General features: G+C 42.6%; 1 protein-coding gene across 2 annotated transcripts in view; it reads right to left on the reverse strand.

The window, feature by feature from the left end:
- Nucleotides 1-23,570, reverse strand: part of SLC25A43 (solute carrier family 25 member 43) — a 45,502-nt gene that overhangs the window by 19,728 nt on the left and 2,204 nt on the right. For both annotated transcript variants that reach the window (XM_053669778.1, XM_037164101.2), the window contains exons 2-3: nt 18,656-18,897; nt 14,944-15,116 (exon numbers count right to left, since the gene is read on the reverse strand). In XM_053669778.1, the coding sequence (XP_053525753.1) occupies nt 14,944-15,116; nt 18,656-18,897 (415 nt within the window). The remainder of the gene's footprint in view (nt 1-14,943; nt 15,117-18,655; nt 18,898-23,570) is intronic.

A 23,570-nucleotide genomic window follows, 5' to 3' on the forward strand; every position in this document is an offset into this window, starting at 1 on the left:
ATTCTGGTGGGGAAGTTGGTAATACATTGTGCAGGCAGTGAGTACATGAAAAGTCTCTCTACCTTCCTTTCAATTAATTTTTTAATTAAAGTAAGTTGGAATACAATATTGCATTAGTTTCTGGTACACGACATAGTGACTTGACATTTATATGCCTTATGATATGGTCACCATGGTAAGTCTAGTAACCATCTATCACTATGCAAAGTTATTACAATATTATTGACTACATCCCATCTGTACACTACATCTCTGTGGCCTGCTTATTTTATAACTGAAAGCTGTCCCTCTTGTTCGCTTTCACCTCTCACCCATCCTCCACCCTTTCCTGTCAATTTTGTTGTCAATTTAAAACTTTTCTAAAAACATAAAGTCAATTTTAAAGAGGCATTTAAAAGGAGAGACAAAAGAAAAAAAAAAGAAAATGAGCCTGCTAGTTAGAGCAAACAGGAGCTTAGAACCCTTTTCCTGTTGGTTGGAAACGACTCTATCTTCCTTGGACACACCGGACACAAGCTGGAGACGAAGCTGTCCCATTTCCAAATCATCTGAGGACACACCTGCCTGGAAGGCAGTTGTGGTGGGAGGCTTTTGTCATCTGGCAAGTCCACAGTAATCAAACAAACGAATAAGGCCAATCGTATCGAAGTAAAAAGACCTTTCTGTCCTGTGAACCACATGGCCCAAGTTTCTCTTGGCAGAGCCAAGTCCCCAGAACTGGGACACACTGTGGCTCTGCAGTAGGGATGTCCACAAAAGTAGGTGCAGACGGCTGCCCCCAGCGTGGCCCACCTAGAAGATACCCTCCATCCTGGCTGATGTGTGCACTTCGTGGTTCAGCAGGAGGCTGGAGGACTGATCGGCTGCTCAGAAAGCCCAGGATAACGGGATAACAGATGGGGGAGCAAGCAAATAGACAGCAGGTTAGTATTCCGCTTGGAAAGAGAGAAGAGAAACAGTTCCTGTGTGGTGGTGGGGGATGGGGCGGGGAAACCAAAAGTGCAGCTGGGTCAGGCTAGAGAAAGCAATTGAGATGCAAGTGAGCAGAGCTGCTGGAGCTGCCCAGGACGGGGCCAGGGGAGTGCGTGCAGCAGCAGCTGGGAGTACCAACTTTTAATGTCACCTTCATTGGTAGTGAGATCCGGTAGGAAGGGTGAGGGAAATGATCTGGAAGATGAGTTTTCAGAAGTCTGGGAACATACAGACTTGCACATGGTAGCCCCTAGGACCTAGGTTAAATGCCTGTTAAAAGAACCGAACAAATGAATAATTAATGCTCCAACCATCCCTGCTTGTCATTATCTATAGAGGGTCTTTTGCGGTTTTGTGATGCTAACTTGTTTGTGTATTTACAGCAATCATAGGAAACATAAAAACACGCCTGGGCCAGCTTTTATAGTTGTAATCAGGCCTTCAATGCCCTATGTAGATTCTGAAGAGATGCTTCAAGAAGAATAAAAATAGCACACTGGCTTTACTGAATATTTATCACGTGCCTGGCTCTGTATCTGCATGAACCCAATTCAATCTCTTCTCTCCATATATGAGCTAGGCACTATGCTTCCGCCCATGTTTTACAGGTGAGGAAGATGAGGCTCAGAGAGGGCTCATGGCTTGTCCAAGTTCATGCAGGAGTAAGGGGAGAGCTGGTGTCCAAAGTCCACACTCCTGACCATGGAACCACTCTGCCCACAAAGCTTTAAGATGAACACAGCCATCAAAAACAAACAAGCAACAGCTACATGGGAAAAGGAGGTGAAAACTGGCTTCTAAAGGCCCAGTGGGGATTCCACAAAAGTAGGTGTAGGCCGCTTTGTCGGCAGGGCCCACCTACAAGGTACTCTTCATCCCATTTCTAGAAGCGGCTTGAGGTCGGTGGGGGAAGGGCCAGTGCCATCGAGGCCTGACAGCAGGAGGTGCAGACGACTGCTCCCAGCTGCGGGTCTTGGCTGACATAAGTCCTTTTCTGGGATGTTTGTTTCCCTCTCCCCTACCTCTCCCTTCACCCACACTCTGGAGGTGGGGAGGGGGGTCAACTCCCATCTTAGTTGCTATTACTGTTTAGCTGGAGTGCAAAGAAGCCCGCTTAGGTCATTTTGATTCCTAGACTTTATCTCTTCAAAGGAGTTGGCCAGCTCAGGTCAGGCGAAAAGGGCAGAGTGATTTCACAAAGAATGGAATGAAGAGGGTTCCTCCATTCACCTTCCTTGCCTGACCTCTAAGGACGGTTGTTTCCATGATCAACAACTGCCACACCTCAGGTATTTACCATACCCTATAACTTTTGTGTGTGGGGGGGGAGTCAAAGGGAAATGTTTTCCTTTCCCTACACCTTAACAATGATGCTCAAATCCACCATGCCTAAGGGATATCCAGACATCTACCTGGGGCCCAAAACTGGCCTTTTATGCCAGACTGCCAAGGCAGTGCTGCTGACTTCGGGAGAAGTAGTCAGTCCCCAAAGGGGCCAGGCCCCAAAGTGAGAAGAAAGCAAGGAGCTGAAAATGCAGCAAACTAAAGGTAATGTTCCTATCTTCTCCCACTACCCCAGCAGCTTAGAGCCCAGCAGCCTTTGCACTTTAGGACAGGTGAGCTGGCTCTATTGGAAAAACAGAGCTCTGTTCTTACTGAGAATGGATGCTATGTCAACCAAGAAACCTTGAACCAGGCCGAAAACTTGAAAACTGTTAGCAGCTCCTAGCATGTGTGATGATCATGACTTCCTTTCCCCTCGTGGGGCTTTGTGTCTGCTCTCCCAGGAGCTCAAAGAGCCAGTGGGGCTTTCTCAAAAAGCCAGTGGAGCAGCTTGATCCGTTTGTAGCTGGCCAAAGGTCTGTGGCTACTGAATGATCTATGCTCCTCATTCTGTCTGCCGGCTTCAAGCCTTCCATTGTCAGGCTGCCAGAGACTAAAGCAAGCCCTGGCCAGCCCGCTTTTCCAAAGATTTCCCCTCCCCTCTAACTTGAGTTAACCATTCCCTGGCCAAAGCCAGGCTCTTGCCTGTTTCTGAGCTTGTACACTATTGTGTTTTGTTTTGTTTTTTTTCCAACTGCTCTTGCAACTGGGAGGGGGAGCACAGTTTGCTACTCCAAAATATGCTTTTTTGGATTTGATCATTTTAAGTTGGTTATTAAGGAATGAGACTCAGAAAAAAACTCTGACCCTCCCCCCCTTACATGCCTAAAGGAATTCAGATAGAAAAAGCTGCTTAAAGGAAGGGAGCTATTACCTTAGCATCATAATAGGAACTACATGTTCTGACAGTGGGACCCTAGCAATCTCATAAAGTCTGTTAGACTGCCCTCGAGATCCCATTGTTTCTGCATGACCAGGCAATAATTTGTTCACCACATGTTTGCTCCTTCTCATCTACCCGTGAACTGCCTACTTGCCCTTTGAAGTTCCAGATTCCTAGGACTTCATACACTATATGTATCTACATTTATTACTTGTACCTATGTAATAAATTTTCTCCTGTTACTCTGCCTTGTGATAATTTTACTATTGGTCCAATCAGAAGAACTTAGAAGAGTAGAAGGAAAGTTATTTTTCTGTCCCACACTGTGAGCACCCAGTTCTCAAGGTTAGGTTTTCTTCTCCCTCTTCCACTACTGCGAAGCCTGGGGCAAAGGAACTGAAAAAAAAATGAACTGACTGCCTAGCACCTAGGAACAAGCTCCTATACTTTTGGTGGATAAAACATGGGCCTGAAGGAGAGACCTGAGTTCCATCCTTACCCCTACCACTTGTTCACTATGTGACTGTTAGGCAAATTATTGACCCTCTCTGTGTCTCATTTCTTCATCTAGAAAATAGGCATCAACCCTGGCTGCTGTGACTCAGGGGCTTGAGCGGTGGCCTGTGAACCAAAGGGTTACTGATTCGATTCCCAGTCAGGGCACGTGCCTGGGTTGCAGGTCCTCAGTAGAGGGCACGTGAGAGGCAACCACACACTGATGTTTCTTTCCCTCTCTTTCTCCCTCCCTTCCTTTCGGTCTAAAAATAAATAAATAAATAAATAAATAAATCTTTTAAAAAAAGTTACAAAAAAAGAAAATAGGAATCATATTGGCACTTACTTCATAGGGTCTATAAAAAAGGGTGGAATGGGATGTTAAATGGCCTTGTCCATATTACATGACCAATAAATGGTAGGCATAATATTATAATTTTTAATCCCAGGGAACACTATCCTTTCATTACCTCCTCCTGACATATTTTGTCCCCATCCTTACCCCTGACAAAAGCGCCGTACCGAAGAACAGCATAGATTTAGACACATTCATTTATATCAGGTCACATTTAGTGAAATCGAGAAACTAACAAATACAAGTTCTATGATGCTATGATTTGTCAAGCATTTCCAGGCACCATACACAGTGGTGGGAGGCTGCATCGAAGTGGGGGTATACATACAAACGGTGCTACAGTTATTTTACTCTGTCCTGTCAGCATATTTGCCTATCTTGAAATGTTAACAGGTGTTTGGGCTGAGATTAAATAGAACCTGACTGGCAAGGCAGAAAGAAGATAGTGCATTATCAGAGTGAGAGTTATTCTAGGCAGGGGACAAAACAGGGGTTTCCTTAGAGCAGGCTGTTCTTACCTTCCGCATGGGTAGGGACAAGTACACAGAGTTGGAGCTCACCCAGTGGCAGCTAAGGTTCAATTCTGTACTCACAGACAGTGAGATACCATAAGCCGGCCCTGAACTTCATTCATTTTTAAACAAGTATCAAGTGCCTGCTACACAAGGCTATGTGTTGTGGGGATGTACAAATGAGTAAGAAATGAGTAAGATATATATCCCAAAGGCAAAGAGCTCATAGTCTAGAGGGAATAATGACAGAGACAATTATAGCACAGAGAAGCATGTTACATGGGCCTAAGAGAGCTGTAGTGAGTGCACACTACGTGCATTCGGAAGAAGGAAACTCCTTCTGCTGCAGAAGGTGACAGAAGACCTTAGGATGTGGCTTTGACAGGATGGAGAGACAGAGCAACGGTGTAGAGATGGAAGAAGTGGAGGCATGTAGAAAAAGGCTTTGAAAATTCAATCAGCTGGTTCAGAGGGCGCGCACAAACGAATAGCATCATTTCAAAGGGTTTATTCACCCACAAAACTACCACAAAATAACAGTGCCCTTGGGGGTGGGGTGGGGTGACAGTGAAAACATAGCATCTTCAATTATTGCTAGAGCACACTGTTAATTAACTGGCTTTTCCTGCTCCACAATCTCCTCCACAGTGACGTGGAACACCCCATTGAGGCTCTACAGAAGCAGAACATCTGCCTTTCCCCATCAGGATGGGATGCTCTTTAGGGAGTGGGAAAAGCCAACTCATTTGTCAAACAAAAGGAACAGGTATGTGCTATCTTAGGTCAGAAGAGACAGCCATCACTGAGGCAAACCTCATTTGAGCCTTTATGAAGGTAGAGATAGATGCTCCAGGCAGAGGTGCCTCATATGTGACATATGCTGAGGGAGGTGGGAGGTGGACTAAGATCATTTTGATGGAAGTGGAGGCTTGAATAGAGCAGAGGTTATAAAAAGAGGTGTTTTGTTTAGCTCAGGCAGTATTTACCTAATTTTATTCGCCACCATTGACAAATGGGGTGATTTTACATAAAAATCTGGATTTTAGGCTCCCTTGAAAAACTGGGCCCACATTTCTAAATGGCATCCATCCTTTGGAGAAGGGGAGCTTGCCTGCCTCAGCCTCTGCTGGCTCACTTTGTTCTTCTCTGCTATTCACATTTGGATGCTAATCACATGTGGTGAGCACAGTGCAGTTGGTTCTCCAGAATGCTTTTGAAAGCCAAAAACCTTGATGGCTCCGAACAGATTTGAAAGCTTATTCTTTAGGGGGCAACTGTATATTATCTGCATTTTCCTATTTTCTCTCTTGCACATTACTTCCAAGTTCCTGCTGTTTGATTTTGCAACTCCTGATATAGAGGGCCTCTGTGCCAACGAGGGTGGCAAAATTGGTAAGGGCAGCATGGTAGGCCAAGGGGCTCAGCCTTTATTCTCTAGGGGTGACAAAGAAGGACAAAACACAGGCAGATCTTAAGAAAGTCTGGAAGAAGTTATGAGCTGGACTGGAGGGACTTAAATGAGTATTGCTGCTGGAGACCCGCTATCTGGTCTTAAATTTCAGCTCAGTTACTGGGTGGGTGAACTCGGGCAGGCTACAGAATCTTTCAGTGCCTTGGTTTTCTCATCTGTAAAATGGGCTTCATAGGAACAGAACCCACCTCATAGGGTTGTTGTAAGGATTAAATAAGAGCCTAAAGCGCTTTGCACAGTGCCGGGTACGTTGGTGCTCCAGGATCATTTTTAGAATTAATCCTGGAGGCCGGTTACAGGACTGCTGCAATGGCCTAGGTATAACCTGTTAAGGTCCCAGCTTAGGACGGGGACAGTGACAAAAAGAAAGACCAGTGTGGGAGCACTGGGAATGTTGGGAATGAAGAACCAACTGGCCTCAAGATTGATTGGGAGGTAGGGGAAGAGGAAACTCAAAGATAAACTGTGGATTTCCAGCCTGGGGGAATGGTAGCACTGAAATGGAAAACTCTTGGGAAGAACGTTTCAGAGGAAGAAGTCCGTTTAGTACATTTTCAGTTAGAGGTGCCAGTGGAGAGGTGATAGCTAAATGGTAATGTCTGCAACGTGGGGCTGGGGATGAAGATGTGGATTTGAGCATGATAAACTGTGTGGGGGAGGCAGACCCTAGGAGGGACTGATGAAGCAACAGTGTCCAGTTGACTAAAAGCAGCCGAGGTGTTAAGCATCTCAGCCAGGCTCAGCATCTCTGTTTGAACATGCCAGGGCCTCCCTTCACTCAGATACCATGTGTACTTTGCTTCGTCAGCTGTGCCAGTTGACCACTACCTTTGTCCTTCATCTTATGTGTTTTCAGTTCAAATGCTGATCTGGCCCAATCATGCTTACCTTGTGAGCTCGATGGGGTCAAAGTCCCCTGCAGTATAAAGCAACGGGCTGACACTCAGTTTTATATTTGATGAAATGGACACACCTAATATGGGCAATATGGGAGGGTGGCAGGTAGAGCTACAGGGGAATCAAGCTTGTGCCTGGTGCCTCCTTCCTGCTGCTCTCAGGAGGGTCTCACGTTCTCAGCTGCTCCTTGGATGTTCAGGGCAGCCTGTCACCCTCTCTCCTCCGCAGGTGCCTGTCCAGAGAATTATTTGCTCAGGAATCCCAAATCCTTATTAGGAGCCCACAGATTAGTGAGACTAATTAATCTCCGTCAATTTTTACCCTTTCTACTTTCTCAATACAATAATGCTGCTAACCTCTTCAGGCCCAGGCTCTGGGCCGGGTGTGGGAGATATGAAGGTGGAAAGGTCAAGCCATATGTGGAAGAGTTTGAACTGAGAAAGGCACTGAAGTGTGGCCACAGAGATTTTAGGCAGGGCGGTCTTGGCCTCTGTGAAAGCGCACCAGGTGGGGGGTACCTCATTCCATTTGAACAGAGGGCGGATCCACCCCCTTCCCATCAGAAACCACACCATCAAAACATGCACATGCATAATTTATTTACCTCTCCATTCTCTAGCATGCCAGCCAGGAGCCAGGGCAAGAAAAAGAAAAAGGAATAAAATGAGAGTAAGCGCAGTGAAGGAAGGGCCCAGCTGGTTAAACGAGACATCTGATTATTGATTATTGTCATTAATGTTCAAGGGAGTTTCAACCTGATGTGGCATTAAACAGGCAGTGTGTTCTGTGTGTGTGTGTGTGTCTCAAAACATATTAGAAGGAGACATTTAGACAAAGTAGCCAGTCAGTATCGGGTAAGACACTTGACGTGGATTTGCTTCCTGACAGGCAGTGCAACAAGGACAGCCAATGGAATTTAAATGCGATCGCTAAGTGTGCTCAGTTCAGAGCACATGGCTGCCCTGCAAAGCTCCCTCCTTACAAATTCTGCTGGCAAACTCTGCCTACTCCCCTCAGGGGAGATTGTCATTAAAGCTCTCTCTTCTTGGAGAATTTGGATTGTGTGCTCTGCAGGAAAAAACAACAACTACAGCAGAATTTAGAGTTCACCTGTTGTTTCTAGGCCTCTTATCCTCCAAACCGAATATGAATTTCAAGCAGGGATTAGGAGGTTTTAACTAGACAGACACCACTAGTGCCCTGGATCTAATACCCTCAGATAGTGCTCAGGTACGCTCCATTTACTGCAGCGACATCTAATGGCCAGAGAAAGCAATGCATGTTTACATTTAAAACCCGTCTGGTTCTCTCTTGGGGATTACTGTTTTTAAAAAGTAGAGCAGACAATGTATTATTATGTTTGTTCACTCCTGTTAAATAACACTTTAACTAAAATCCTAAAAATTCATTTCCTATATCTTTGGATGTCATTTATGATGTTATTCATAACTGGATACTGATCATACTTTTTGAAAACAGCAATTGCTTTTTTGGATTTGTTTTTTACACAATCATTATGACTTTGCATTTATTTTAAAGCTTCTTGTTGAAACTCTGCACATGCATTATTTAGAGTGTTTCTATACAAGGGGAAAGATTAGCAAGTTTACCCCCAAATACTCACTTCTCATATACTTTACCCTGGTTTAGAGTACATTGTTATATGTATATAAATATTCCAGAGTGGGATGTAGCAGTGGCTAGATTCCCCCAGAAGAGATCATTGTTCTACCTCTCAGGGGGATAAACGAAAACTGGAAATTTATAGAGAAGATTGAAACCCTACTCCCACATTTAGATGTCACTGAATTTTATCTAAAACCCTCTGTGATACTATGATTTATAATAAGAAATATATATATTTGGCCTTCATCCCCGTTTCTGGCACAGAGCTCCTGAAACCCTTGCAATTTCCTAAGTGATGAGAGTGATAAAGATGTCTTGATATTCATAACAATCTCCTTTCAGCCACACCTAAGCTTCTGTGAATGAGGTGACTTTTGGAGTACACCAAAGGATGGAGGCTGGTTGCCAGGGGAACCAATCATGTGATTGAAGGCTGAACTTTCAGTCCTGCTTCCTTAACCTCCTGGGAGGGATGAGGGGCTGAAGTGTGGATCAGTCACCAACGGCCAATCATTTAGTCAATCATGCCTGTGTAGTGAGACCTCCATAAAACCCCAAAAACACAGGGTTCAGAGAGAGTCCAGGTTGGCGAAGCAAAACACAGTCAGGTGCCACAGTGCCAAGTCCCAAATTTCACGGGGATAGAGGCTCCTTTGTTTGGGACTGTGCTCTGTGAATCTCTTCCTCTGACTGTTGATTCATATCCTTTAATATCCTTTGTAATAAACTGGCAATCTAGTGAGTAATCTGGTTTCCTGAGTTCTATTAGCTGCTCTAGTGAATTAAGTCAACTCAAGGATGGGGTCCTGGGAACCTCTGATGTACAGCCAGTCAGTCAGAAGTACCTGGACTTGAGATTAGCATCTGAAGGTGGGTGGCTGTCTTGTGGAATTAAGCTCCTACCCTGTGATCTGATGCTATCTTTAGGTAGATGGTATCAGAATTGAGTTGAGCCCTGATTGGTATGGCTCAGTGGATGGGGTGTCATCCTGAACTGAAAGGTCACCCCTTGACTCTTGGTTAGGGCACATGCTTTGGCTGCAGGCCAGGTTCCTGGCTGGGGGGTGTGAAAGAGGCAGCCAATCAATGTTTGTCTCCACATCGATGTTTCTCTCCCTCTCTTTCTCCCCTCCTTCCCCTCTCTCTGGAAATAAATAAATAAAAGATCTAAAAAAAAACCAAAAAACTGAGTTCCATTGTAGGACACCCAGCTGGTGTTGGAGAATTGTTTGGTGTGGGGGGAAAACCTCATACATTGGAATTGGTCCCAGAATTTTACCTTTTTCATTGACTACCCCTACCACTAGGCTCAAGGCCTTAAACTATGTATAAGGAACACTAAATTATAAGAGGTGGCAGAAAGTATTAGAGAGATACTTCTGGCTCTACTATTTCAGATGAGATCAGGCATGTTCAGGGTGGTATGGTCATAGACTGGCTCTACCATTTCAAAAAGTGATCCTCGCAGCACAGAAGCCAGTGCTATAAGTAGCTTTTGTTTCATTCAGCTTCTGACGCTCAAACAGTGACAGCCTGTTCTCACTCCTGACAGTGAAAGAAATTCTTAGGGCCAGGGTTTTCTAAAAATGCATAAAAAGCTTCTAATATATCATAAATCTTTCCTACCAAACCGTTCCCTGACATTGTTTTTAAAAAGCTATCTTTTTCTAAAGAAAAAAACCCATAATTACCACACGAAGAAATCAATTTTTCTAAGGGTTAAACCATATGAAATTACCATTTGAGTATGTCAAAAAGGTAAAGGTAGAATATTAGCCCTGGCTGGGTAATTTAGTTGGCTAGAGCATCGTCCCAGTATGTCAAGGATGTAGGTTCTATCCCCAGTCAGGGCACATACAAGAATCAACAAAGAATGCATAAATAAGTGAAATAAATCTCTCTCTCTTTTTCTCTCTCAAATCAATACATTAAAAAATCATGTAAAAATGATAGAATATTGGTAATTTTATATAGTTCAATTTAAAGAAAGATGACTGAAACTAAAAGAAATATATGACATTCCTAAGTGAAAGAGAAAATATCTTACATGAATTATTCCAAGTTTATAGGTCTGACATAACTCCATTCATAATTACAAGGCACTTCTAAAGTTCATCAGGAGAAACCAATGACTGAGAATAATCAAGGAAATGCTGAAAAGAAGAGCAATAAGAAGGGAGGTGTTCTGCCACATATTAAAAGGTATTACAGCCCTGACTGGTGTGGCTCAGTGGGTTGGGTATCATCCCCCAGACTGAAAGTTCACTGGTTTAATTCCCGGTCAGGGCACATGCCTGGGTTGTAGGCCAGGTCCCCCAATGGGGACATGTGAGAGGCAGCTGATTGATGCTTTTATCACACGTCAGTGTTTCTCTCCCTCTCTTTCTCCCTCCCTTCCCCTATCTCTGAAAAGAAATAAATAAAGTTTTTAATAAAAACTAATATTAGGGAGCTAGAGGAATTGAAATAGTGTGGTACCAGCACAAGAACAGACTGACAGATCCACAGAACATGACACATAGCTGAAGATAGACCCTAGAATATGTAAATATCTAGGATGTGGTAAACGTTGCATCACAGAATGGAGGGGGAAAGAAATATTATTTCAGAAATGGTATGTTAAGAAAATTGACATAAACAGAGCCACTTTAAAATGGAGCCAGAGCTGTCATTCCGGAAACATTGCGTTGCACATCTTATGCCTCCAGCTTTGGAATGTTTCCACGGGAAAAAAATAACCTCTGGGCTGGGCCTAAGCAACTTTATGCCCCAAAGGACTGTTTGCAAAGATAACAAGACAACACATATGACTACAGGACTGATGACTACCACATTGAAAATTAAACATTGTTTGGAATTAATATCATTATGTTATAGCCAACAGAAATGCCTTCCTTCTACTGATTTAATTGTCCCCTTCTGTTTCTCACAAATAACCATACCTTTGTCTCCTAAGCAGAATACTACTCTGTCTTCTGCCTGAATCAGTGCATCCCAAATAACTTCAAAGACATTTTTATTTTTAAGTTCACATATCCTTAAACAATTGGTAAACTATTTTTTACAAAAGTCAGATGATTACCGCATGTCATATCCCCGGTTAATTTAAAATACATTAAAGTGTTAACTGTAAAACTTATAATAAAAAAGTATTTAACGAACTACTGTATTTTTCAGACTATAAGACATGCCTAGGTTTTAGAGGGGGGAAATAGGAAAAAAGTTTTGATGCAAAAAATGTGGTAAAATATTTAATAACATAAATAACATAATATTTCACCAATGTAAATGTAAACAGAACTCAACAGCAGCATTAACAACCATTATTCCTCCCAAATTGGGGAGAAAAGTGAGTCTTATAGTCCAAAAAAAGTGGTATATAGCCCTGGCTGGTGTGGCTCAGTGGATCAAGCACTGGCCTGTGAACCAAAAGATCACCTGTTTGATTCCCAGTCAGGGCACATGCCTGGGTTGTGGGCCAGGTCTCCAATAGGGGGCACACGTGAGAGGCAACTGATGGATGTATCTCTTGCACATTGCTGTTTCTCTCCCTCTCTTTCTCCCTTCCTTCCCCTCTCTCTAAAAGTTATTTACTTTTTAAATAACTTTAAAAAATCTTAAAAAAAATCTTCTTTTAAAAAAGAGCTATATTAATGATTAATCCTATCACTGTGGGATAGGGTAGGCCTTTTATACAGAAAAGCACAGGTAGAAACAAAAAACAATAATAGATATAATTGCATAAAAATCTAAAAAACATGTATAACAACAATCGTACATAAATAGCATCAAAAGCCAACTGTCTAACTGGGAAAAATACGTGTAATGTATGGCAAAGGGTTAATATCTTTAACATATAAAGACTTCTTACCAATCAGTAGAAAAAGCTGAATATTCTAGACAAATAGGTGATGGACATAAAGAGAATATTTCCCTCCCCAAAATACAAAGGCCCTATTTATATATGAAAAATGTATAATTTGTTTATATAATCAATGAAATTCTAATTAAAACAATGTAATGGCATTTATCAGCTATTAGGTCCCCAAGGCTTTAGAAAGTCATAGGAATTACTATTGATGAGAGTTGAGGTGAGCCACGCTTACTGCTGGTGCAAGTGTAAACTTATAACCTTGCTAGGGTGCAAACTTCATTAAGAACCTTAGAATTATTTTTGTCTTGTGACCTGTAAGTTGATTTCTAGGAATACAGCTGAAAGGTGTCATCACAAATGTGAAAAAATACAAGGGTTTTCACTGAAGAATCAGAAACAGCCTAAATATTTTTTAAAAACTGAGAAATTGCTATTTATGGCATGATGGAGGCAGAGATGGAAATTATGTTGCCACAAACCAAGGGACTGTGAGGGCTACCAGAGGCTGGAAAAGACAGGAAGGATCCTCCCCGAAAGCATTCAAAAGGGACATAGCCTCGCCAGCACCTTGATATTAAGCTTGCAGCCTCCGTAACTTTGAGAATAAATATTCGTTGTTTAAAAAAATATTTGTAGCACATCTATAGGGTGGAAAATTATGCGCTAATTTAAAAAGAAATTCTCAACACTTGATAGCCTAGGGCAATATCTATTATATAAGAAGTGAAATGAGCATGATACTAATTTTTTATATACAGTAGGAACACAGTGTTGTGAAAATACCTTCCATATGCATGTATTACATATATTCATATTTATGCACATCCACATGTATGCACATGCACGCACATATAAATATACATAAAATAAAAACTATTAATTATTATAGCACACACATGTTGGGCTTATAAGAAATTATTGTTTTCTTTTTCATACCTTTCTATAATCTTTGTAACACGTCGCATAAAATTGACCGTTTTAACCATTTTTAAGCTTGTTATGTACAGTCCTTTTAAAATTAGCATTGATGAATTACAAATAAACATGCACTGAGCAACTCTGAACTTGCATCTACATTACAATTAGAACAGTGTGACAATTATTTATTTGTCTTGACAAAGGACAGGAAAGGAACACAGCCCAGGCAGATGAAAAGTCTCATGGACTGAAGTTGCAGAACTGAATGTCATGCGTGTTATTCTGAAGGCAGCTTTTCTTTATAGGTTGAGATAAGTACCTTCACACTTTTTAGAGTACATATTTTTTCATTGATTGATTTTAGAGAGAGAGAGGAAGGGGGAGAGAGAGACAGAAATATTGATTTGTCGTTCCACTTGTTCATGTGTTCATTGGCTGCCTCTTGTATGTGCCCTGACCAGGGATGGAACGGGCAATGTTGGTGAATCAGAAATGACACTCTAACCAACTGAGCTACCCAGTCAGGGTCCTTCAGGCTTTTTAGTGCTGAGGTAAGTGGGCTCCAGCCCAGCCAAGAAAGCCACCAAGGGAAGCTGGGGGCCACTGAGATTGCAGAGGAACCAGTTACAGACGTGTGGAAAAATGAATTCAGCTGGGATCGATCATTTAAAACTGGACTCAACTGACCCCACATTAATATCCAACCAGATCTTCAGGAACATATATTCATCGTATAAAACCATATTTGCCCAGAAGAGGCCAGGGAGTCAGGCAAGTCTGTGGACTAGAGTTTTAGGGAGGCTACCAGAGAGCAAGTAGGGTTAAAGGCAGATGCAAAGCCTCAGAGTTCTTCATTCTGAGCCCACCCTCACTGTGCAGACCTGCTTGTAACCCCCAACCTTACTTGGCCCACTGATTTTTTTAAATCAAAACTGGCTGATTCTAGGCTAAGCCAGTTACTCACTTTGGGCTCTCAGATACCAGGCCGTTGCCTCTGTAGCCTATACAGCAAATGTGAGTTTCCCAGGTAACAGTTAGGAAAACACAGGGCCAATCCCACTAAGACACCGATCCTTTTCAAATGTAGTTACTTCCTTAGCAAGGGACTCAGGGACTATTGGAGCTTGGTCATTGAGTAGCTCCTGGCTTATTTTCACTCTTTCCATTCTGTTTCACTGAGGTAAGGGGTGGTTACAAAAGAGTGCGCCCTCCTCCTGGCTGTGGAGGCCCCAGGGGGAGGGAGCCAGGAGGTTTCAGTGATGTCACAGGAGATAGCAGCTAAGAGGAAGAGAGAAAAGAAAATTGGGCCTCATCTAAAGGAGTAATAAAAGCCCTAAAAAAAGCAGAGCATGGGAATGAAATAGCACCTGGGGCTGGATCCAATAGCCCTGAGGTTAGCAGTGGAAATGGCCCAGAGTGGGGATTTGCACAGTACTTGTGAGCAGTCACAATCTCCTTGGAAACCTACATTGCTCAGGGTCAGTGTTTTCTACTGTCGTTACCTACCCACCGACACACAAGGCATCCCCCACTACCCCCTCCAAAATCACTCCTCACCTGCACTTTCCTCTTTACCGTGTCAAAGGGAAAGGAGAGGGTCTGAGTCACTGCAGCAGCCAGGCAGACATTAGTAAAGTTCTGGAGGAGAGAGAAGCGATCTCGGGATTCATTCCAGATTTTCTCCAGGTTCATGTAAACTAGAAGGGAGCCAGCAGAGAAAGGGAGAGCACCTGCAAAACAAGGCCAGGAAGAGGCTGCTGAGGTCTAGGCAAACACTGGCTTAAAACATAAATGCCTATGGGGAATCCAGGGCAAGTAAACAAGACCCTCTCTGGGCTTGTTAAAATCACTCTAGCTGAAGCAATGGGAAGAAACTTTCTTGGGTAATAACAATGTGCTCTGTTTTGATAGGGGTTGTGTCATTTGTCAAAATGCATGAAATGATTTGCAAAAGGTTTGTGTACTTTACTCTATGTAAATTTTACTTTAAAAAGAACCATAAACAAATATTGAACTCTGATCTTGTTCATGATACACATGTTGAAGAGTTGACAGGTAAAGTATATTGATGTTTGCAAGTTATATGAAAATCATCAAAAATAGCTTTGACTGGTGTAGCCCAGTGGGTTGAGCATTGACCCACAAACCAGAAAGTCACTGGTTTGATCCCCAGTCAGGGCACGCGCCTGTGTTGTGGGCCAGGTCCCCAATTGTGGGCGTGCAAGAGGCAACCACACATTGATGTTTCTCTCCCTCTTTCTCTCTCCATTCCTTTCTCTCTAAAAATAATATATATATATATATATATATATATATATATATATATATATATATATATATATATAATAGACCGATGGATGCTGGAGGGATGGATAGATGGACATATACATGATAAAGCCAAATATTAATTGTAGCATCTAGGTGGTAGGTATATGGGTGTTTTCAATTTTTTAAAATTTATTTTAGACTGACAGAAAGAGAGGGAGAAAAAACACCGATGTTGTGAAATACATCAATCGGTTGCTTTGGACACACACCCAGCCAGGGACCCAGCCTGCAACTCAGGCATGTGCCTCAACTGGGAGGCGAACCTGTGACCCTTTGGTCTGCAGGCAGGCACTCAATCCACTGAGCCACACCAGCCAGAGCTGGATGTTTCCTATTAATTAAACTTTTCTAGGTGTTTGAAATTATAAAAAAATAAAATATTGGAAGAAAATCAGTCTCATAAGAAAAAGTGGGCTACACTTAATCAACTTCTGGAGGCAAAGAGGGACTGGTCTGTAGCTAGGAAGGAAACATTCTGTGAAAACTGGAGAGTGAGACTGTGGTGGTGAGGGAGGTAACTTGGCCTTGTATTTGGAAATGGTGTGGCCATATCAGGGTCCAGTGGGCACTATGCACTGTATGGCATCCTCAGCTTTCCAGGAAAATATGGTGAGTAAGGAGTATAGTAGGTAGCAGTTTCACAAACTTCCAGAAATGTTGCGAATCATGTTAATTTTACAGAGGAACTAAGTGTCTCCTTCAAAAAGAGATTTAAAAGAGCGGATAACACAGAGGGGTTACTTGTCCTTAGAATAATATAATATTTATATTTAATAAACACATAAAAATGATGACCCATTTACCTCCATTCAGAAAACATTCATGCAGTTTATGCCATGTGCTGGGACCTAGGCTAGGTGCAGGAATACAAAAAAAGGGTAGGCTAATTCCTGGAGAAGTTCACTGTCTAGTGGTGAGGCCCCTGATAGGTGACATTAAGGCTGGGGTGGGGGGCACCAAACAAAGTGCTTTAGGTTTGCTAGGATCAGAGGGGTTAATTTTGCTGGAGGGGGAATCAGGAAGGACTTTGCAGAAGAGAGAACTTCTCAACTGAGCCTTGAGGAATGAGTGGGAGTTCATCAGACATAGAGTGGATAGGCAGTCCAGGCAGAGGGAACAGCATGAACAAAGGGAGTAAGTCGTATTTCCAGGAAATGCAAGTATTTCTGTATGGCTAGAGCATCAGTGTAGGTGGAGGTGACAGGAGAGGAGGTAGGATGGGCTATTCTGAAGGGTCTGGTAGGCTATAAAGAATTGGGGCTTTTCCCTGGTGCTTAAGAGGCAATGAAGGCTTTTGAGCAGGGCAGTGGAGTGAGGGTGGTAAAACAATCATCTTGTGTTTAGAGAGATCACCATACCCTGGCTGCAGTGCAAAGGGCAGGAGACCCAGGGCAGGAGAGACCCAAGACTTGGAACAAGCAAGAGGAGCCTCTTGTAAGTGTCTATGGGAAAGATGGTGATGCAAGTGTGACCTACGGCAGAGGAGATAGGGATGGAGAAGGGGGATAGACTGGTGAGTTCAAAGAGGTCAACTTGACAGCATTTGCTGACTAAAGTGAGAGTGGAATGAGAGGAAGAGTTGAAGTGAGCCTAGGTTTCTTCTGGCTTGGGCCACTGGGTGAAAGAAAGGCGTCTCATTCATTAGGGAGCACAAGAGGAGAGCAGGTGTGAGATTAATGAGGACACTGAGTTTAATCTTGAGTTTTATGAGCCAAGGGAGCATCAGGTGAGGGTGTCTAATAGTAGGTATTCGTACTGCCACAGGGAATTGGTAGCAGTCAGTGGTTAAGAAAGAGGGCTCTGGTGTTATATTGCTTGGTTCTTCCACTTTCTATCCATGTGGTCATGGGGAAGTCACTTAGCTTCCCTAAGCATCTATTTCCTCATCTGTAAAATAACGCCTAATTGAAAACCTGTATGGCAAGCATTTAGCACACTGTCTGGCCCATAGTAAGCACCTATAAATGTTACTGCAGAAATGATATTGGGTCCTGACTGGTATGCCTTAGGTGACTGGGCATTGTCCCACAAAGAAAAAAGGTTGCTGGTTTGATTCCCAGTCAGGGCATATGCCTGGGTTGCGGGCTCTGTCCCTGGTCAGGATGCGTATGAGAAGCAATGCATAGGAGAGACAGCTGATCAATGTTCTTCTCTCACATTGCTGTTTGTCTCCCTCTCTTTCTTCCTCCATTTTCCTCTCTCTAAAAATAAATAAAATCTTTAAAACAAAGAAATTATTACGGGGTTCATTAGAGTACAGTGATGGTTGTTTAGGCCACAGCTTAGATGAGGCCACCTAGGGAGGGTATGGAGAGTGAAAGAAGAGTTAAGGAAGGAGCTGGAGGGATAGTGTTGTATAGGGGGCTGACAGTGTCAGATGAGCCAGATGAGTGAGATAAGAGATAGCTGCCAGAGAGATGGGAAAGATATCCAGAAGACAGTGGGGTCTGAGAATCCAAGTTTCCAGAAGAAGGGGTGATCAATCTCATTATATATTGCAACAAAGGTCAGATAAAGGGCAAAAGTCTACTGGATTGGCCATTGGAGGTCCTGGGTGACCTGTGTGTGTGTAGCCTTGGCACAGGCTCCAAAGACCATAGAAGCTACAACTGCTACCCTGGTTGTGCTCATACATGCACATATGCATACTGGGACTCCTTCCCACAGTCGGATGGGGAATGTGTGGTATTGACTTCCAATCAGTTTGGGTATAGCCACCTGTATACTCTATCTTCCACTCCTCTCTGGGATGTGACAAGCCAAAGTCAGGAGTGGGCTGTATAGCTATGGAATAGAATGAAGCTAAGTGGCACTATGTGGACTAAATCCACATGCCCTTGACCTCAATAAAATGGATTTAACTGGCTATAAAGGTACACAGTACATTCATATATGTCAAAGAATGCAGCCTTTCCTTGGACAAGGTGAAATTTTCTCTTACCTAAAACTGTAAGGGAAACCCCTCGATAAAGAGCCAGGAATCCTTCCTGTTGATAAACAGTAGAAAAAGCATGGAGGATCCCCCTATATGATGGTTCCAGCATATTCTGCACAATCAAGCGTGTTTTGATGAGGTCTGTAGGATATGTCACAATGGTGGAAACCATGCCTGCAAGACTTCCAGCCATGATGGCACTCCACTGGGAAATATGGCCCAGGTCATCCATGAAGAGTACAACAAACCTGGGAGAAAACAGGGGGAAAGTCCAAGGGAGTCAGCTATGGATTGCACTAGAGTACTCTACACTACTTGAAACATCTTCCAGCATTTGGAAATGATTTACAAAATGAGAACTACCATACTAATGAATAGGATTAATGAACAACACATCAACTCCACTATATTTGTATACTTCTAGTTAGCTGTAAGGAAGAGATGCCCAGCCCTCTTATTTATAGCTACCCTTATGTCCTTCCCATTTCACTTTAAGTGTTTCCCCCTTTTATCCACATAACTGTCAACTCTGGCTTGCCTGTGTGGTGTAAATTTGCAGAAGTACTTGGTAAATACTAAAGTGTAGTGTACTCCTTTGCTTCTGTTGAAACTTAGAAGAAATGAAGTTGCTTGAAATGATGACTTCAAGCATCCCCAGAAATTGAGTTTTAAAAATATACTGGATTAAGGCCCTGGCTGGCGTAGCTCAGTGGATTGAGCGCGGGCCTGCGAACCAGAGTATCGCGGTTCGATTCCCAGTCAGGGCACATGCCTGGGTTGCAGGCCAGGTCTCCAGTAGGGGACACATGAGAGGCAACCACACATAGATATTTCTCTCCCACTCTTTCTCCTTCCCTTCCCCTCTCTCTAAAAATAAATAAATAAAATATTTTAAAAATATATACTGAATTAGTTAGAAGATGTGCTACCCCACTAGTTATCAGGGAAATGACAAATAAAAACAATAACAAGATACCATTTCTCATCTAGCAGATTGACAAGGATTAAAAAGTTGGATAATATTAAGTGATGGTGAGGATGAGTGGAAAGAGGATCTCTCACCAAGCAGTGGCTTGTAGAAGTGTACATTGTTATGGCTATTTTGTAGTATCTAGTAAAATTGAAAGAATACATACTTTTACCTCAGCAATCCCCTTTCTAGATGCATAACCTAGAGAAATTCTTGCACATGTACATATGAAGACACAAATAGGATCTGTAAGTGTGAAAAAGTCAAACCACTTAAATGACCATTGGTAGGGAAATGGATAAATTACAGTACAGACATTCAATGGACACTATACAGTTTAAATGAATGAGCTTAGAACTACATATTAACAAAAACAAATCATAAAGTTGAGTGAAAAAAGAAAGTTTCGGAGTGACCTATAGTCTATGACAATGATCTATTTAAATTAAGAAACACACCCACAAAATCATACCTTGTATTACTCATGGATAGTTATAGATACATATAAAAAAGTGTAAAACAGACCTCCTGGAAGGTGGAAAAGGGGATGGACTGGGAAAGAGAATGAAGGGGACAGCAGTTTGATCTATGATATTTTATTTCTTTTTTTAATAAGATTTTATTTATTTATTTTTAGAGAAAGTGGAAGGGAGAAAGAGAGGGAAAGAAACATTAATGTGTGGTTGCCCCTTGGCACACCCACTAGGGACCAGGCCTGCAGCCCAGGCATGTGCCCTGACTGGGAATAGAACCAGCAACCTTTTGGTTTGCAGGCCAGCACTCAATCCAGTGAGCCACCAGCCAAGGTGATATTTTATTTCTTACATTAAAAAGATATTGAAGTATCTTTTATACTACTTATCTTGCTGTCAATTCTGGATGGTGGGTGTTTACTGTATTATTTTTTTGTGTTTCTCTGCAGTTTTACAATGTAGTCAAAAGTGGCTTTGGGTGGATTTTTCCAAATGCAAAATAGAAAGTTATTCTGTTACAATCCCTCTTTTGGGGAGCAGCACATCCCCAGGCATGAGGGCCTACCTGGGCAGAAATTATTATAAAGGGACATTTACATGACATATGTTCCCTGGTCAGGAACAGGAAGCAAAGGAATTTTACTCCATCTTGCTGATGAGGCTAAGATCAAAAATTACCTGGAAATCAGGAAATAAATATTTTGTGCCAGAGAGTGGGGAGGGAGAGAGTGAGAGGGATAGCAAGGGTTTGAATAAAAGGAAAGCGAACAGAACTTGGCTAAAATAGAAGCATTGTATCTTTAAAAAACTGAGAATATCTCTAGTGCTTTGACTTTCAAACATCCAGTGAAGAGGTATCTTTCCTGCTCCTTCAGTCTGGGAGCAAACCAGGGCCCTAAGTAAGATGAGTGGGTGTGCAAGTGCAGTTATTTAAGGGGTTCTAGGATGGCTCCTTGCTCTCAAGTAAACTCAATGATTTCTTGTTTAAAAAAAAGGCATCTCCTTATCTCCTTCAAGCTGTAGGAAAATCTTGACTTCATTTTGTTAATGTATCTTAACTGGGCTGACTGAAACAGTGGTCTGAGTTAACCATCTACCTTTTAAAGATCCAGGTAACTAGATCTGGCTACCACTAATGGGTCATTTGCCTCAGTTTCACTGCCTGCATACTTCCTTGTTTCTCCCTCCTCTCTCCTCTGGCCAGTCAAGTTGGTGGTGGGGGGACCTTAGAAGAGGAAGGGAAGATTGAGGAAATGAAAATGCTTGACTGGAGGAATGGTCCGCAGTAAGGCAGAACAACCTAGAAAAACATGGAGTTTGAAATGCCAAAGGAAACACCATTCATTCTGATTGCCTCACCCTTATTCCCTATCCCACTTGGCCACTTCTGGGGCATTAATTAATTCATTATCCATTTATTGAATGTCTACAATGTGCCAGATACTGTGCAAAAACTCAGCATAGATCAGAAGAGAGTTGAACAGTCCTGCTAAAGAAATGACTGGCCTGGCTGGGGTAGCTCAGTGGATTGAGCGCAGGCTTGCAAACCAAAAGATTGCAGTTCAATTCCCAGTCAGGGCACATGCCTGGGTTGCAGGCCAGTTCCCACTAGGGGATGCACGAAAGGCAACCATACATTGATGTTTCTCTCCCTCTCTCCTTCCCTTCCCCTCTAAAGATAAATAAATAAAATCTTTTTTTTTAAAAAGAAATGACTGGTAAGGGCAATGGGAGAGGAAATAAGCTTTTGGTTAACTTGATGAGCTAGGAAGAGGAACTGTCTTATGTCAGATTGCCTTATGAAGTCAGTTCTTCCCATCAAATACACAAAATTTCAAAAGAACCAAAGGAAGTCCCTTCTTAGACACTGACCACCTGATACAGAGACAATGACCACTTATCATTCTACTTAGAATCACAGAGTCAAGGCAGGCAAGCCTAATAGGCCATTGATCTCACCCTGGTCCCCACATCTTAAGTTCTTGTTTGATTGGCTGGGGCACCAGTGTTCCCCTTTCTGCTCTTCCCCCAACCCCCACACACGTTCACAGTTTTTTCCAGTGAGACTGGATAAGCTGGTGAACAGCAGTGACCCATTCCTTTCAACCACACGAATATTGCACACACCCTGGATGTATGTAGTTAAAACTGCCAACATTTCAACCTAATACAAGTTAGCAGCCACACACAAGGTCATGAAGTGGTTACACAATAAGGAGTTGGTGTTGCTTATGAACAATTTCAGAGCTGCAAGGACTCAAACCAGTGCTTATACAGTTAAACAAGCAGTTGTGGTATAAAGCTGGGTGAGGGCTATTTGATATATTTGAAAGCCATGCATTGTGTTAGGTATTATTTATTTATTACAAGTACCTAGCGCCTAATAGACTCTCCCAAGCGTACTCTTTTGATTGTTAACCCAAGTAAGCACACATTTCAGTATCACAATGGTGAGTACAGTCCTGGACTGTGAAGGCAGAAGATCTGGTTTCAAGCTCCAGGTCTGTCATTAATTGTGTTTGTAGACAAGTTATTTAACCACTGCATTCCATTCTCTGAACATGCAAATGTTTATTCTTTGCTGAAATCCATGATCATAAGCCCCATGCAATGATTTTGCAAATTCATGGTCAGGAAAGAGTAGAGATGAATCAGTATAATGATGGGCCAAAGGTATCGTCTATACATAGGAAGGATGGCACCATTGATTAATCAACCACTTTGCTTTCTATCTATATCCAGCCATTCACTGAAATATTTCCTTTTAGCTTCCAGAAAAAAAAAATCTTGCAGGAAAAAAATGAGCAAACCTGGCTTGAGTAACTATCTCTTCTTCCTCTCCCATGGATCAAATCTTCTCCACTCCCATTGTTACCAGTCTATTCCAGGTGCCCTCAGCTATCACACAGACAAGTGAAATAGGTTCCTAACTGGTCCTGCAATCCATCCCCAGTCTTCTGCCTCTGTAGTCATCCTACCCTGCTTCCAGGTGACACTTATTACTGTTGAACTGCTTTAATCGCAGCACTTCCCCCCACCAAAAATCTCCCACAGCTATCCTTGCATACCAAGTCAAGTCCAAACTCCTTAACCCCGCCTTCCAACATCTGATCCCAACCTGTTTTTCTGGCTGTATTTCCCATTACAGTTGAAGACACACCTTATGCTCCAATCATGCTGCGTGCCTTCCGCCCCTGTGTTTGACGTTACCTGCAATATCTTTCTCTCCATCTTTGCCAGCAAACTCCTACTCATTCTCCTAAGAGCAAACTCAGATGGTTTTTTCCCCCTGAGAAGTCTTCGCTTCTCTTCCTCCTCATCCCTCATCAGAAGTGTTTATTTCTATAGCACTTTAACCATGGAAATCACACACTATGGATACACTGATCTTATTCTTCTATTACTTTGTAAGCTCGGGGCACAGGGACCATGTGCCTTTCATCCTTACCTCATCCCCAGCATCATGCATACAGTGGGT

The sequence above is a fragment of the Artibeus jamaicensis genome, unplaced genomic scaffold (assembly GCF_021234435.1).
Source record: "Artibeus jamaicensis isolate MK-2021 breed Jamaican fruit bat unplaced genomic scaffold, CSHL_Jam_final contig_1686, whole genome shotgun sequence".
Lineage (NCBI taxonomy): Eukaryota > Metazoa > Chordata > Mammalia > Chiroptera > Phyllostomidae > Artibeus > Artibeus jamaicensis.